This window comes from Balaenoptera acutorostrata, chromosome 20 (assembly GCF_949987535.1).
Source record: "Balaenoptera acutorostrata chromosome 20, mBalAcu1.1, whole genome shotgun sequence".
Lineage (NCBI taxonomy): Eukaryota > Metazoa > Chordata > Mammalia > Artiodactyla > Balaenopteridae > Balaenoptera > Balaenoptera acutorostrata.
In genome coordinates, this window is record NC_080083.1 from 39,254,527 (window position 1) to 39,271,208 (window position 16,682).

Below are 16,682 nucleotides of genomic sequence, written 5' to 3' on the forward strand. Positions count from 1 at the left end.
GGCCTGTTCCAGAGGGAATGAGGAAAGCTGGTGGTAGGAAAGCAGGCTATACCTCTGGGGTCTGCCCTCTAGGCCCAGCCCTGCTGCTGTGTGCCTCAGTTTCTGCATAATGGGTTTAAGGAGTGAACTTACCTCCCCTCTGGTACGTGAATGATCTCAGGGTTGATAAATTCTGGGGTGGATGCTGGGTTTCCATCCTTGCTTTTGCCCTTAATAGCTTGGGACCCTGGACAAAGTCATTAACATCTTGAGCTCTAGTTTCTTCATCTAGAAAGTGGGGCTAATGATACCTCCCTGGAAAGACTGACAAGAGGACCAAATGGGATAATTGTTATGAAAGTCATCTGCGAACCGTATGGTTGATGGGAGACTAAAAGTTCTATTAAGGACCTCCTGGGGATTTCCAGCCTCCCAGAGTATGAAGGTGGAAGGCAGGGAAACGAGCTGGGCCGGGAGAAGGATGTCCTCACCTGCCCTGGGAGGACTCTAAGAGCCACCACCCCTTCCTCCCTGGCCTTAGAGCTTCCCAGGTACAGGACCAGGCCTATGAAATGTGAATTTAGAGGTCTGCCTTTTTGAATGACAATAGACAGACAGAGCCCTGTCCCCCTTGTGATGGCCTGACTCCCTTCTACCCAATATACACCTCTCACCTCCCTCCTCCAACCCATCCAGGGCATTAACCTGTCTGGGGGCCAGCGTCAGCGGGTCAGTCTGGCCCGAGCTGTTTACAGTGATGCTGACATTTTTTTGCTGGATGACCCACTGTCAGCCGTGGACTCCCACGTGGCCAAGCATATCTTTGACCGAGTCATTGGGCCGGAAGGTGTGCTGGCAGGAAAGGTGAGGCCTCCCAGAGGCTAAGGGGGCTAAGGTGAGGTCTAGGGCCGCAGGAGAAGACTGGTGGGAGGCCAAGGGGTTCGGGTGAGACCTGGAGGGATGGAGGGCCTGAGGAACAGGAGCATGGGCTGGGCAGTGGGGGAAACCTGGGGCGGGGGTGGGGGACAGTGCCCCTCAGGCACTGAGCCAGCTGCGCTGAGCACGGTGTGAGCCCCTGATGTGTCTGCTCATGCTGCCGGCGCACAGGCACCTCACACTCGCTCTGTGGCCCCGCGCTGTGCTAGGGGTGTGTGCTGAGGGCAGTGGGAGTGATAGCCTGCTGCCTTCTCCCCAGACACGGGTGCTAGTGACGCACGGCATCAGCTTCCTGCCCCAGACGGACTTTGTCATAGTGCTAGCTGACGGGCAGGTGTCTGAGATTGGCACTTACGCAGCCCTGCTGCAGCGCAACGGCTCCTTTGCCAACTTTCTCCGCAACTATGCACCTGGTGAGGGCAAGGAGCACCAGGAGGCCGACAGCAGGACCGGTATCTGCCATTCTTGGCCCTCCGTATTCCCCTGCCCTCCCAGCTTCTCCCCTGTCCTGGAGCCTCTGAGTGTCTGTGGACAGGCCCAGTGTTGTACAAGGGAGGTTCTGGGGAACTTGGACCATCTGCGTGATGCCAGACACCACCGACAGGGAAAGTGAACTGGATAGATTCAAGTCCTTCCTCCTCATCTTCCTTCATGTGTCAAAAGGGCCTAAGGGCCCAGGCCCAGCTTGTACGGCAAAACTGTCTCACAGATGAATTGTTTAGTAAATATGCAAATGCTTGGAAAAGTCATTTATTTATCAACAAATATTTATGGAGCAATTACTATGTCCAGGCACTATTCCAGACGCTGAGACAGCAGTGAACAAACAGAAAAACCCCTGTCTTCATGGAGCATATTGAGACCCCCTTGTTGTCCAGTCCTGGCTCCCCAACCCCAGGCTCCCAGCTGGCTCACAGACCTTCTCCTGGGCTTTCTCGCCTACTTCCGTATATGCAGCTAACATGTCTCAAGCATTTACTAAGGGCTATGTCCCTTGCAAGCTCTTGACACACATTCTTTCCTTTAATCCTCACAATGACACAATGAAGTAGGTACTATTATTATCCCCATTTTACGTGCCTGCCTAAACTCATGTGGTGAGGAAGTGGGATTTTAGCTCAGCCAGTCTGACTCTAGAGCCCAAGCTCCTGACCCTTATATTTGAATCCCCTTCTACGTAGTCCCTGATGGGAAGCTTTTCTTCCTGTCTAACCTAAGTCTTTCTTGCCACCCTTTTTCTTTCCAACACGAAATTCGTCATTTATTTTTCTTGTTGTTCTTGCTGCCCTCTCAGTCCCTCTCCCCTTGCCTCTCACTTGTCCATTCAGGCCTCGTCATTGGAGTGGGGCGGGGGATAGCAGGGGCTTGCGGGGTGAGCTAGCCAAACTCTCCTTTCTGCCTCCCTGCTGCAGCCTTGGAGGACAGAGAGGATGAGGAGGTGCTGCTGATTGAGGACACGCTCAGCAATCACACAGACCTGACGGATAATGAGCCAGTGACATACGAGGTCCAGAAGCAGTTTATGAGGTGAGCACCTGCGAGCTCTCAGCCCCCGGGAGACGGTACCAGGGCTCCCAAGCCCTGACGGGAGGCGCAGGTGGGCGTTCTCCCTGACGCACCCCGGGCCTCCGGCTGCAGCCTGAACCTCCTCTGGGGCTCTGTCTGTGGCTGTGCTGGAGGCCTCCTCCCTGGGCCTGACCGGTTGCCTCCACAGACAGCTGAGTGCCATGTCCCTGGAAGGAGAGGGCCAGGGTCGGCCTGTGTCCAGGAGGCGCCTGGGTGCGGCAGAAAAGGTAGTGCAGGCAACAGAGGCAAAGGCGAGCCAGGTGCTGACCCAGGAGGAGAAGGTGGAGATGGGCACTGTGAGTAGGGTGGGCGGGGAGGGATGGAGGGGGTGGGCAGGCCCCTAGCAGTCCCGGGGCTCACCGGAGTCCTCTGTCCAACCGCTGTGGCCATGCAGGTGAAGCTGAGTGTGTTCTGGGATTACGCCAGGGCCGTGGGGCTCTGTGCCACGCTCGTCATCTGTCTGCTGCACGGGGGTCAAAGTGCGGCTGCCATTGGGGCCAACGTTTGGCTCAGTGCCTGGACCAGTGAGGCTGTGGTGAACGGCCAGCAGAACAACACCTCCCAGAGGCTGGGCGTCTACGCCGCCTTGGGAATTCTGCAAGGTGAGCCTGCAGAGATACCTAGAAGGGGCTACAGTGGCCCCTTCCTCATCTCTGGGCTGCTGGGTCCCCCAAACCATGCCCTTGCCTCTGAATCTTTCTCCACTGTCGCAGCCCCAGGGACTCCCTAACCCACCCTAGCAGTCTACCTGCCTCTGGCCCTGTCTAGCTCATCCTAGCCATGCCCTGCCTCTGAGCCTGCCTAGTTCACCAAGGCTCTCGCCCATCTCGGAACCCGCCCCTGCATGCCTGCCACCTGGCCCAGGTGAATGAGTGCCCCTCTCCTCCTCCACCAGGGCTCCTGGTGATGCTGTCAGCCGTCACGATGGCGGTGGGAGGTGTCCAGGCTGCGCGCTTGCTTCACCAGGCGCTGCTGCACAACAAGATGCGCTCGCCTCAGTCCTTCTTCGATACGACGCCCTCAGGCCGCATCCTTAACCGCTTCTCCAAGGACATCTGCATCATCGATGAGGTTCTGGCTCCCACCATCCTCATGCTGCTGAATTCCTTCTACAACTCCATCTCCACCCTCGTGGTCATTGTGGCCAGCACGCCACTCTTCGCTGTGGTCATCCTGCCTTTGGCTGTCTTCTACCTCTTTGTGCAGGTGTGACCTGAGTGGGTGGGCGTGGCTTTTTGTGAGCATGGCCGTTGTGTGGCCGGGGCTCTCCCGGGGGCCACCAGTGGTGGGATGTAGGGAGGTCAGGCCCCGCAGCTTCACAGCTGGATTTGGTTCAACAAATACCTCTTTGAAACTCGTTTTCCTCACCTGTAAAATAGAATCATAGACCCTACCTCACAGAGTTGTTGATAGGATAAAATGAAATCCTTGTAAATTGTGACTGGCCCTGGAACTCCTTCCTGCTGGCTATTTTTTAATAAAATATTGTCAACGGTTTGAGACACATTATCCTTCCCTTCTTTTTAGATCTATCTAAACTTACGTACATGTTTTTAACATGGACGAGTTGATAACATTCAGATACAGCTACCTATAAAAGGCATTTGTGTTGCTGAGCCCCTATCCTGCCATTAATTAATCAGTCAATGAAGGTAATCCACAAGTGGCCAGAAGCTCAGGCCTGTGTGTGAAGACTGTGCTCTGGGCTGGTTTGGGGGACTCTCAGATGCAAATCCTACATGGCCCTGGCCATCTTAGGGCCCACAGGGTAGAAGATGGAAGGTGGAGGCAGAACTGTGTTTTTGTGGGGCTGAAGTTTAAACAACTGGGGGGTGGGGCGGGGAGAGGCTCTTTAAGAAAAAGAATACAAAATTATCTTATTTTTGCAAATTTTGCAAAATTTTGATTGTGTGAACACACTGCTAGGGCCCCTAAGTGGAGACAAGCATAGTCACTGACAGGAGGGAAAGCAGAGTCAGTGCAATAATCTAGGCCCCCGCAGAGGCGAGGGGGTCAGGAGCTGAGAGGCAATCGGGAAAGGCTTCGTGGACACAGCGGCCTGGAAGAGTGAGCAGAGCTGACCAGAGGGGAAGGGTGGGATGGGCTCGTGGAGCCATATCAGGCCCCCAAGTCTTGGGTTCTTCCGGGCGGAGTGGGAGGAAGGGAGCAAGGTCTCATGGGGCAGTGGGACTGACGGGGAGGCGGCTCACATGGGTCCAGAGGGCGTGCTGGACTGAGTTGGGGCCCCACGGTCCTGACTCCAAGCTCTTTCTCCATCCCCTGTCAGCGCCTCTATGTGGCTACGTCACGGCAACTGAAGCGGCTGGAATCTGTCAGCCGCTCACCCATCTACTCCCACTTTTTGGAGACGGTGACCGGCTCCAGCGTCATCCGGGCCTATGGCCGCAGCCAGGACTTCGAGGCCATCAGTGATGCTAAGGTGGACACCAACCAGAGGAGCTGCTACCCCTACATCGCCTCCAACAGGTCAGAAGCTGCTCCCTCAGCCCCTGCTCCTCCCATGAGTTTCCACCAGTGTCTCTGCGGGAGAGACCCTGGTGTTCTGGGTCCAAGCCCCTCCTTCCCTCTGAACAGCCCCCTTCTTGCATCTGCCCCGTTTCCTCCTTGCCTAATCCCCACAGGTGGCTGGGGGTCCGAGTGGAGTTCGTGGGCAACTGTGTTGTGCTCTTCACTGCACTCTTTGCTGTGATTGGGAGAAGCAGCCTGAGCCCAGGGCTGGTGGGCCTGTCTGTGTCCTATGCCCTACAGGTACGCAGAGGTCTGGGTCCTGGGTCAGGGCCACCACTGGGGCAGAGGCCACACAGGTTTCACAAGCATCTCCTGGGCACCTTGCTCTGCCCCAGATGGGGACCAGCCACAGGTTCTGCTCCCTGGGACTGTGAGCTCCCAGTCAAGTGTGGAGAGTCACTCCTACCAGCAGGGGATGGTACTGTGGGGTGCACAGACCTTAGTGGAGGAAGGAGCCCAGAGGAGGTCTCTACCTTGGAGTGTTGGAGAAATTATCTTGGAGCTTGGCCCCAAGAGACAAATAGAATTTGCCCTGCCTGCACAAGATCTAGAGGTCAACCCTGACAGGGGTTCCGGGGGCAGGGACGTGGAGAGCTGGAATACACCTCATGTCACAAGCCTGCAGGGAAAGTACACGGAGCAGGTAACTGGAGCCTGGGAAGGTCACCCTGATATCAGCCTATATTGTCAAAGCGTTAAATAACTGCAGGTGGAATTTTTGTGAAGCAGATCACGTTTGCAACGCCTCAGGTGACTCAAGTCTTGAATGTTCTGTAAACAAAGGACAATCCAGACAGGTCAGTCTTCTCAAACTTTAATGTGCATATGAATCACCTGGAGATCTTAAACTGTAGATTCTGATACTATAGACCTGGGGCTCTGGCTTCAGCTGTTGTCTATTAAGACTCCTTGATCCACAAAGTGTGGTCCAAGGACCGGTTGCATCAACCTCATCTGTGAGCTTCTTAGCCATGTAGAATCTCGCGTCCCACCGCACACCTACTGAATTAGAAGCTACATTTTATCAAGATTCCCTGGGAAATCTTTCTTGTGCATATTAGAGTTTAGGAAACACTGGGCTGGGTGGCCGTTTGCTAAGTCTGCATTGTCACTGCCTGAGGTACAGTCGTGATTTGAGCCCCAGGTGGCACATCTGTGGGTTTGCCCAGGCCCCCCTGGGTCACAGCTGGGATAGGATAGGAGCATAGTCAAGGAGTCTGAACTCCTCCCAAAGCCATTTCAGGGGGCAGAGAGATTGCCCCGCTTATGACCCAGTCCCTTTGGCTAGGTGACGTTGGCTCTGAACTGGATGATACGAACGATATCAGACTTGGAGTCTAATATTGTGGCCGTGGAGAGAGTCAAAGAGTACTCCAAGACGGAGACTGAGGTGGGTACGGGATGAGCCTGGGGCAGGGAGGGGTGCTTGGTGACCCACCATCCCTACACCCCCAGGCCAGCTGTTCAGGTGGCTCTTCATTCATTCATTCAACCCTTCTTGAGTTTCAACCAGAGGTCTATGTGAGGAGGTGTAGAGCAAGACAAGGTCTGCCCTCAAGCAGTTCCTGATGTAGTGGGAGAGGACAGCTCCCATTGTTCCAAGCCCTCCTTGGTCACAGTACCTTGTCCTCCCTGGGACCCCCCCAGTCCCGTGCCCTGCCTCTGTCCCTCTGTCCATGAGCTCATCCAGCCTGGATCCTATGCTCCACCAGTGCCAGTGCTCTCAAGTCCCTTGCCCTTCTCTCTCTCAGTCATCCTCACCCCAGACGAGCCCATCTGTCTACCTTCTGAAACATGCCGGTGCTCAGCTGCTAAAACGTTGCTGGAGAAAATCATTGATTTTACTTCAAGTTTATAACCACACACCACGGCTGGGTGTTCCTGTTTTGCTTCTCCAAGAAGCATGTGTTCCCACTTTCAGAAAGTTCTGTTTCGACCATTCTCTTTCCTTAAACCCCCACATCCCCTTCTCCCTGTGCTCAGTCATCGACCGAATCACTCAGTCATCGGTCATCATAGGCTCAGTCATCAACCTTGCCTAACGCTTCAGTGAGAAAACGGCTTACAAGATGTGAACTCCCTCAGCCTTCCTGCCTCCAGACTTTCAAATCTGCCTGTGTCCCTTCCACCTTCTTTCTTTCTCATTTCAAAGTCCACTCCCTCTACTTCTTTGCATGGCCACCCAAGGACTTCACTTCCTCAATCACACCCACCATCTGCTACATCATCCATCTTGCTCCCTCTGTTGGATGATTCCCATCCACACACAAAAATAAGCTCTTGTAGCTTCCATTCTAGACACTCAAACCAACCCTCCCTTTCCCCTGTATCCTATGTCCCATTTCTCTGCTCTCCTTTGTCGTGAAACTGGCTTTAAAATATGGTCTGCAGGTGCTCTCCCCACTGCCTCATCACCCTGTAGCCTGGTTTCTGGCCCTATCACTCCACTGAACCCACTCACCAATGACTTTCCCGCTTCCCGACCTAGGGACACTTTTCTGTTCTCATCTAATTCAACCTCTCAGCAACATTCAGACAAAATAGCCCCTCGCTCCTACTTGGAAAGCACTTCATGGCTTCTGTGACCTGAGCTCCTGCCCTGTCAGCCCCCATTGAGCCCCACCCCACCTGTTCCTCCCAACCTGGCCTCTCCTGCCCATGGGGCCCCCATCTACCCCTGTCTTCCCCAGGCATCCCCTATCATTCCCTCATCCCCCATTCTCTGGGATCTTCAAATTCTCCCTCTTTGTGCCTAGCATTCCCATATCCCCTCTCTACACACATGATCCTGTCTCCACATTCTCAAAAATTCTGCCCCCAACCCTACTGTCCATTCTCTTGACACATCCTCAAGAGAGCGGTCTACCTATACTGGCTGCTTTGCTTTTTGACTGCTGACAGTCTGAACCCCCATTTCAAAACACCCTCCACTCTCCCTCCCCTAAATAGCAGCAGGGAGATCCTTTAAAAACACACCAAATCATGTTATTCCTCTGTGCATGGCCCTACATCTTACTCAGGGTAAAAAAACACAGTCCTTAAAATGGCCAGCAAAGCCCTATGTGATGGGGCCATCCACTACTTGTCTCCTACCTCTCACCTTTGTCATTGCGATCCAGAACACACCTGGAAGTATTTGTACTTGCCGTTCCCTCTGTCTGGCATGCCCTTCCCCCAGATATCTACTTGTCTTGTTCCTTCACTTCCTTCAGGTCTTCATTTAAATATCACCTCCTCCAGGAAGCCTTCCCTGACCACCCTGTACAGAATAGCAACACCAGACACTTATCCACACTCATCACCATCTGACATTATGTAGACTTACTTATTTGTCAACTGTATGCCCCCCTAGACTCGGATGTAAGCCTCATGGGGACAAGGACTTTGTCTTGTTTACCATTGTTGACCCCACTACCTGTCACGGAGTAGCCACTCAATAATAAAGAATGGTGAAAGGGGAAGTGAGGGCAGGTGGGAGGGGCCGCTTAGGGCCGTGGGGCCCGGGGGAATAGGGAAGAGCAAAGTTCTGTGGGGAATAATGTCAGAGGGATAAAGAGACATTGAACCACAAGGTTGGGCCACATGAGCACCAGGGCCTCCCCGCCAGGGTCCCTGGTGGGTGAGGATGGCAGGGGCCTGGGGAGGGAGGCAGACCAAATTTGGGAGATGGCTGGGCTGGGGAAGAGGTGCCCCCCTGATGAGGATTCTGTCTTCCCCTGGCGGCCAGGCCCCCTGGGTGGTAGAGGGCAGCCGCCCGCCAGTGGGCTGGCCACTGCAGGGTGAGGTGGAGTTCCGGAATTACTCTGTGCGCTACCGGCCGGGCCTGGAGCTGGTGCTGAAGGACTTGAGTCTACAAGTGCGAGGTGGCGAGAAGGTGCGTGTGGGGCGGGTTTTTCCCTGGGAAGCGTGGGTCTGTGGGATGGCAGGGGCCCAGCCGAAGGGTCTGCTTGGCCTCCCAGGGGAGTCCTGGCAACAGCCCCGCTGACCCCCAGCCTCCCCCTGACGGCCCCCCACTGCCTCCAGGTGGGGATCGTGGGCCGCACTGGGGCTGGCAAATCGTCCATGACCCTCTGCCTGTTCCGCATCCTGGAAGCCGCAGAGGGCGACATCCTCATCGACGGCCTCAATGTGGCCGACATTGGGCTCCATGACCTGCGTTCTCAGCTGACCATCATCCCCCAGGTAGCAGCCTGGCATGGGCTGGCCACACTGACCAGTGACTCTGGCGACAGGTCCCACCCCTGTTCTGTAGCTTGGAGTTCAAGACTGGGACCTCTCTCTGGGAGGCTGGAGCAGAGCCACAGAGCGGCCCCCCGTCGTGGGTCTGGAAGGGTCAGACGTCTCCTGCCCAATAAGACCCTGTCCTCTGACCTCTTGGACCAGCAGAACAACAGGCCCCTCCACACAGCCCACCCCAGAGGCCTTCTGTCCTGGCCTCCTGGTTTCATAGCTCTGAATTACATTTCACTTTTTCTGACTCCTCTGGGGTATTTTTTTCTGCTGACTGGACACTTTGGAGTCAGATTAACGGTTCAGGTTTCTGCCTTAGCGCAGGATTTTGGGTTGGCAAAGCTGAAGTTTATCACTTCCCCACAGGCGTTTTTCTATCTCCTTGGCCATTGCCTCCCTCCTGGAGGGCTGGAGTCAGAGTGGGAATGCCGCCACCTCAACCCCTTTCTTGTTCCCTGGCCTCGGGGCCCATGGCTCCCTATGGGGCCTGAGCTGCCTCCCTCTGAGGCCTTGCTTTGTCCCCAGGACCCCATCTTGTTCTCGGGGACCCTGCGCATGAACCTGGACCCCTTTGGCAATTACTCGGAGGAAGACATGTGGCGAGCCTTGGAGCAGTCCCACCTGCACACGTTTGTGAGCTCCCAGCCGGCAGGCCTGGACTTCCAGTGCTCCGAGGGCGGGGAGAATCTCAGGTAACAGCTGGGAGTGGGTGGGTCAGGAATAGCACTCTGCGGCACTATAGAGGGTCTAGCATCAAACAACACCAAATCCAGGCCAGCCCCCTCCTGCCCTCCCACTCCCATCTCAGCCAGCGTGAACTCAGGGGGCACAGGCCAGCCCCCTCCTGCCCTCCCACTCCCATCTCAGCCAGCGTGAACTCAGGGGGCCCTGTCTTGTATTGAGCATATTCTGTGTGCCAGGCACTTGCACTACTTCACTGACTCCTCACACAAGCTCCAGAGAAACTGAGGCAGGGCCAAAGTCACACAGCTGGGAGAAGACATGCCTGGGAGATTCCAAAGCCCTAATCGGTCCCCTCTTGTGAGATTGTCAATGTTGTGCTTGGCCTGAGGAGGGGCTGTGGACTGAACCTGTGGAGCAGATAAGAGGAAACCTACAGAGCTTTAGAGAAATCTTATATATTTTCCAAGGTGGATGCAGTTTTGTTTGTGGTTTAGAAGTGGGCAAAGTGAGCTCTCCGGGCCTTTCTTTGCTTCCTTATAGCCCCAGACTTTATATCACCAGTCGCTGTGCCGTGTATCAGGGAGGGCCAGAGTCACTTCTTACTGAGTCTAAAGGCTTGAGACACTTGTACCCGTGTTAGTTGTGTGATTTGGAGCAAGCTGCTTAACCTCTTTGTGCCTTCTTTTCCTTTACTCTGATGGGATAATAACAGTCCCATACCTGTTAGCACCATGCCGCCCAATAAAAATATACTATGAGCCACATATGTGTAAATAAAATTTGTCTAATAGCCACATTAAAAAAAAAGAAAAAGAAACTGATGAAATAAATTTTAATTGTGTATTTTACGTAGCCTAATATATCTAAAATATCATTTCAACATGTAATTGATACAAAAGCTATTACGGATAGTTTGCATTTTTTCAAGTGTAAAATCCCGTGTGTATTTTTACACGTACAGCACATCTCAATTCAGACTTGTCGTATTTCAAGTGGTCAACAGTCACATGTGGCTAGTGGCCATCATTTGGACAGAGCAGTCTTAGGGTTATTGTGATGAAATGGAAAGCACTTAGACTGGATATACTCCTGAGAAACTTAGCTATTCATATTATTCTATTCGGTCCATACCTACGGACTGGACTCTCTCCAGAAAAAACAAAAACAAAAATCTGTACATTTGCTCAGCACTTAATAGTGTTCAAGGCACTTTGGCCTCTACTGTCTCCTTTAATCTTTACTGCAGTCCTGTGGGCCGGAAATGAGGGTCCAGAGTATAAAATTATTTGCCCAAAGCTGCTCAGCTAGCAAGGGGTGGGGCAAGGACTCAGGGAAGTGGGAGCTTTCGCCCCAAAACTTTCCTAGCTGCATCATAGCCACTGGTGGGATGCCCCCGCCTCCCCAGGCAGCCCTGTAAGAATGAATGTGCTCAGTCCTTGGATTTCACTTACACAACCATGTTGGGGGTGGCTGGCAGACGAGCCTAGGCTTTCAGACCCTGTGCCCCACAGCTGTTTTTTGGTCCATTCTCCTATCCTTGCTTGCCATCAGCACCTCTCCCCAGAGCATCCCCTCCATCCCCACATCCCCCAGGATGTGAGACAGAAATCCACTCCCCTCCTCCCTCATTGAGCTTGTAGCCACTTTAAGTGTAACCTGTATCCTGTGCCAGTCCCACCATAAATCAGCCCTGAGCTCTATCTGGCGGCTCATTCTGCTGCCAAAACCTTCATTAGTTGCGGGAATAGGACGGGGAGAGAGCCTGGCCTTCACTCGGGCTGTAGTGACTCACCCCTGCGGGAAGGGCTGAGGTATTTGTCCCTGGGTGTGGGGGTGCTGCAGCCTCTGTGGTTGGGAACACAGCCTCTCTTTGTTCCTTAGCTCTAGCTTCCAAGGCAGGAGGTGGAAGGTATGCGTTCCACCCCTCCCCCACCTTCCCAGGGACCAGACACGGGGAGCCCCCCATAGCCTCCTCTTCCCTGTCCCTTCCTTGTTCCCACAACGGAACCCTGACCTATATTCCCCATGGGGGCAGAAGATGACTAAATTGTGTGATATTAGGCTCAGCAAGATAACATGATGTGTGCAAATATCCAGGAGGAGTCATTTAAGTGTGTTATTACTAAGGTGTAAATGACTGATAGATTGAAGCAGAAAAACACGGTGACACTAGTTGAGGAGTGAGGATAGGGAAGAAAGCACAGGAAGAAGAGGCCAGGGGTGCCAGAGACAGACTGGGGATTTCACAATGTTGTTAAGTACTGGCTCTACCCGCAAGGCCCCTCATTATCCCCGTGGTGTCCAGACCTCAACTCTGTGTTCCAGGAGTACTGGGCTAAGGCAGAAATGGGAGAGGTTAGACAGAGAGCCAGCCCTGGGCCATTGGGAAGGAGTGGAGACAGAAACAGTTTGGGGAATGAGGCCTGGGGGCAGGTTGGGGGCACCCAGCTAGAGATACCTTGCCTTCCCCATTTTCAGCGTGGGCCAGCGGCAGCTCGTGTGCCTGGCCAGAGCCCTGCTTCGCAAGAGTCGCATCCTGGTTTTAGACGAGGCCACAGCTGCCATCGACCTGGAGACTGATGACCTCATCCAGGCCACCATCCACACCCAGTTTGAGGCCTGCACGGTGCTGACCATCGCACATCGGCTCAACACCATCATGGACTACACCAGGTGGGGCACCGGAACCCAAGCAGGGAGGGACCTGGTGGGGTCACCTGGGCCGTGGGGAAGTGGCAGGCAGATTAAGGTTATCTGGATATGTGGATATGGGAGCCTCGTGGGATCGTCTAAGGTTTTGGGGGGGGTGTTGCAGAACAGTGTGGGTTATCTGGGCACCGGGGGCACAGTGATGCTTTCTGAGACACAAGGGACGCTTTGGGGAAGGGGCACACTGGGGCTCCTTAGGCATGGCTCACCTCCCCCCCCACCCCTTAATACTATGAGGTGAGGGGAACCAGATCCTTCATGCCAAATCCCGTCACTTCCTGAGCACTGTTTCCAGAGTGCCCACATGGCCATGGCTTCATTTGAGCCTCATTCCCATCCTGTGAGGTAAGTGTACAGACCAGGAAGCCACTGAGGAAAGGTGCACGATGCTCGGGTCCCATGCGGAGTAGATGCTTTGTTGTGGGAAAGCAGAGGGCTGAGTCCCAAGTCTGGCTCTGCTGCTGCCTGCTGTATGACATTGGGCAATTCACAAAACCTTCATGAACCTCTCTATCTCAGGGTTGTTGTAAGGAGTCAATGAAATAAAGCGTTAAAAGTGCAGGTGACTGGAGGGGTGGGATAGGGAGGGTGGGAGGGAGACGCAAGAGGGAGGAGATATGGGGATATATGAATATGTATAGCTGATTCACTTTGTTATACAGCAGCAACTAACACACCATTGTAAAGCAATTATACTCCAATAAAGATGTTTAAAAAAAAAAGTGCAGGTGATCCTAGGAAGTGCTGTCCTTTATTGTAATTCTCCCTAGAACCAGCTTCTCAAAGGATTAGGGAAGGAGCCTTGCTCTTGGTATCTTATGGCTTTGTTGGGGAGGCAGCTCACTCAGCCAAAAGGAAAAAAATGTGACCTGTTTGCTCACTGTGCCTAATGTCAAGGTGTGCTGCTGGAGGACAGGGGAGGGGCTGGGTGACTCAGAAGCCTGATGGAAGCGAGCTGGTGCTGGCCTGCCGGGCTGGCTCCCTTGGAGACACGGGAGCTCAGAGTGAGGAAGAGGCAGGAGGCTGCAACAAATCTATTCTGAAGGAGTATAGTGGGAGTACATCAACAAGGCTTCATTCACAAAACAAACACCTGCAGGGCATGGGGAGGTGGGGAGATACATGGACAGGGCAATGGGCAGACCTTGGCCCTCTCTCAGAAGTTCCCCACACAGCTCCCAGGGGCTTGGGAACCAAGCTGAGAATGCCTGATGCTACTGTCTGTTCCATCCCTACCACACCGCCCCCCTCCACTCCCATCCAGGATCCCACTGGGAGAAGGGAGGGTGGGCAGGAAGGCCCAGGCCCTGGGTCCAGACAAGGGAAAGGGCTGGACTGAGAGGATCTCTTCCCAGGCCTAACTGAAAATGGTTTTCACTAGCAGCCCTGAGGGGCGAAAACTCGAACTGACCTTGGGGGTTGGGAGTTCAGTCATTCGAGTGGGGCAGGCAGAAATTAATCAGATAATCACGCTACTGAACGTGTAATTAGAGCCTTCAGGAAGGAAGCAGGGGTCCACACGTGTAGGCCAGAGGAAGCCAATCCACACAGGGCAGCCAGGACACTTACTCTCCAAAGGAAGGGAAGCACCAGCCAAGCCCTAAAGGATGAGTAAAAGTTGGGGAGCAGGGGAGGAGATGGGGTAGGGAGGGAGCTGAAAATTTCAGGAAAAGGCTGCATCACATGCAAAGGCCCTGAGGTAGGAGGGCACATGAGGCTGGAGTAGAAAGGGTGAAGGGGCAGTAGAACCAAGAGGAGAGGGAGAAAGAGACAGGCCTCACTCTGCTGCATTTTGAGGACCATGGGAAAACATTCAGTCCTTACCCTAAGGGCAATGAGAAGCCACTGAAGTGAGGGGGGCAGTCTCCTGGGCTTCAATTTGGGCAGTGGCTAGGCAGTGATATCCACAGACACACATCTTCCCAGGACACATTTCTAGGAGCCCCATAGGTGGGGAAACAGAGTGGGTGCAGTCCAGGCCCTCTTACTGAGGAGCATCTCCTGGGACTTGGGGGAGCCTTTCTGCTCCTGCCTCACCCTGGGAGCCAGCCTGTTGGCCCTGCACCAGGTGCACCCTGTGTTTAGTTGGCAAGAGATTCTAATCCCAGGCCCAGGCTTGACTGTGTGTGTGGGTGGGGGGAGATCCACCCATCAGCAGCAGCCAGACTTTGCGGCCAAAGTCCCACATTCCAGCATCAGGCCTCACTGCAGCCCAGTTTCCCGCCGTGTGCCTTTCTGAGTTGGCACAAAGCAGATGGAAGCACACAGGCCCTGTGACCCTGGCGAAGGGAAGGGCTCATTAGGGAAGGTTTTCAGAGCCGCGACTAGCAAAGATGAATCGGACCTTGTGTTTGATCCCAGAAATTGCCTCATCTGCCAGGACAGCAAACGGAGGGGCTAAAATAACCAGCCTTGCAAGCATGCACACGTGGTGTAGCGCTGTGTTGGGTGGGTTGACTGAAGTGGGAGGGTCGGCATGTCACTGCGGGGCCTGAGCAGTACCCAGAAGGGCAGGGTTGGACCATGAAACCAGATCTGGGCTGATGGAGACCTGACCACTTCTTTTCTTTGGCTAGGGTCCTGGTCCTGGACAAAGGGACAATAGCTGAATTTGATTCTCCAACCAACCTCATTGCAGCCAGAGGCATCTTCTACGGGATGGCCAGAGATGCTGGACTTGCCTAAAATATATTCCTGGGATTTCTTCCTGGACATTCCTGGTTTTCATCAGGAAGGGAAAGGACACCAGATATGTCTACAGAATGGACTGGATGGCAAACGCTGGGGGCATTTGTCAGGTTTTTGTCCCTGTTAAGTACCTGGCAGGATAACCATGCTAAATGCTCCAGGTGAGGAGGTGAAGCCCAAGAGGCAAATGACATGCCCAAAGTCATAGCTAATTTGAGGCAGAGCCCAGACTAGTCCCCAGGTTTCCTGATTCCCAATGTGGTGTTATTTCCACACTGTACTGTTTTCAATCATCATTTCATGGTATGACCTCCCTACCCCCATGATTTTTCATATTTTCTACTCTGAAGTTTTTTTTTTTAATTTTAATAAAGCTTTTTCCTTCTGGAACAGAAGACTGCCAGGTCAGGCCGTCCCTAGGAACTGAGTCTGGTACTCTGGGGTGCTGGCCTGGATCCATTAGAAATGGAGCACTGATGAAATAAAGCTACGTGTCAACAATACATACACCCCAATGTAGCCTTTCTCTGTTCACAAGGTCTGGGGGCTAGGACCTTTAGAGGAGGCAGGGAGGAAGGAGAGAGAGACAGAGGTAACCTTTATACACATCTACATGGCTGGAATTATCTGAAAACTTCAGACCCAAGAACTTTTGGCTAGAGATATTGTCTTCACAGCCAAAATTCACTGGGTAATTGCCAGTAGTTCCTGCACTGCTGTGCAGATATTGTAAAAAGGTGAGAAATAAAGCCCCTGAAATCTGACCCGAGGCCTCTTGGGAAAGCTGCTGTGAACACCTCCACATTTTTTTTTTAAGTTCATTTTATTTTTAAAATTTATTTATTTTTGGCTGCGTTGGGTCTTCGTTGCTGCACGCAGGCTTTCTCTAGTTGCGGTGAGCGGGGGCTACTCTTCGTTGCAGTGCGCGGGCTTCTCATTGCGGTGGCTTCTCTTATTGTGGAGCACGGGCTCTAGGCGCGCGGGCTTCAGTAGTTGTGGCACATGGGCTCAGTAGTTGTGGCTCGCGGGCTCTAGAGCGCAGGTTCTCAGTAGTTGTGGGGCACGGGCTTAGCTGCTCCACGGCATGTGGGAACTTCCTAGACCAGGGCTTGAATCCGTGTCCCCTGCACTGGCAGGTGGATTCTTAACCACTGCGCCACCAGGGAAGTCCCGAACACCTCCACATTTATGTCATCCCTCAGACCACTACGCCTGCTTCTCTAGGGCATGGGTCCCCAACCCCCGGGCCGTGGACCGGTACCGGTCCATGGCCTGTTAGGCACCGGGCCATACGGCAGGAGGTGAGCAGCGGGCAAGCGACCAAAGCTTCATCTGCTGCTCTCCATCGCTCCCCGTCGCTT

The 16,682-nt window shown here is 53.7% G+C and overlaps 1 protein-coding gene across 1 annotated transcript in view; it reads left to right on the forward strand.

Annotated features, from left to right (window-relative positions):
* Positions 1 to 15,864, forward strand: part of ABCC3 (ATP binding cassette subfamily C member 3) — a 42,691-nt gene extending 26,827 nt beyond the window's left edge. The window contains exons 18-30 of the mRNA XM_057535671.1: positions 676 to 843; positions 1,175 to 1,367; positions 2,328 to 2,442; positions 2,630 to 2,777; positions 2,876 to 3,083; positions 3,377 to 3,687; positions 4,769 to 4,968; positions 5,124 to 5,250; positions 6,299 to 6,400; positions 8,738 to 8,884; positions 9,766 to 9,932; positions 12,403 to 12,597; positions 15,210 to 15,864. Of these exons, the coding sequence (XP_057391654.1) occupies positions 676 to 843; positions 1,175 to 1,367; positions 2,328 to 2,442; positions 2,630 to 2,777; positions 2,876 to 3,083; positions 3,377 to 3,687; positions 4,769 to 4,968; positions 5,124 to 5,250; positions 6,299 to 6,400; positions 8,738 to 8,884; positions 9,766 to 9,932; positions 12,403 to 12,597; positions 15,210 to 15,318 (2,190 nt within the window). The 3' untranslated portion in view covers positions 15,319 to 15,864. The remainder of the gene's footprint in view (positions 1 to 675; positions 844 to 1,174; positions 1,368 to 2,327; positions 2,443 to 2,629; positions 2,778 to 2,875; positions 3,084 to 3,376; positions 3,688 to 4,768; positions 4,969 to 5,123; positions 5,251 to 6,298; positions 6,401 to 8,737; positions 8,885 to 9,765; positions 9,933 to 12,402; positions 12,598 to 15,209) is intronic.
* Positions 15,865 to 16,682: the final 818 nt, after the last annotated feature.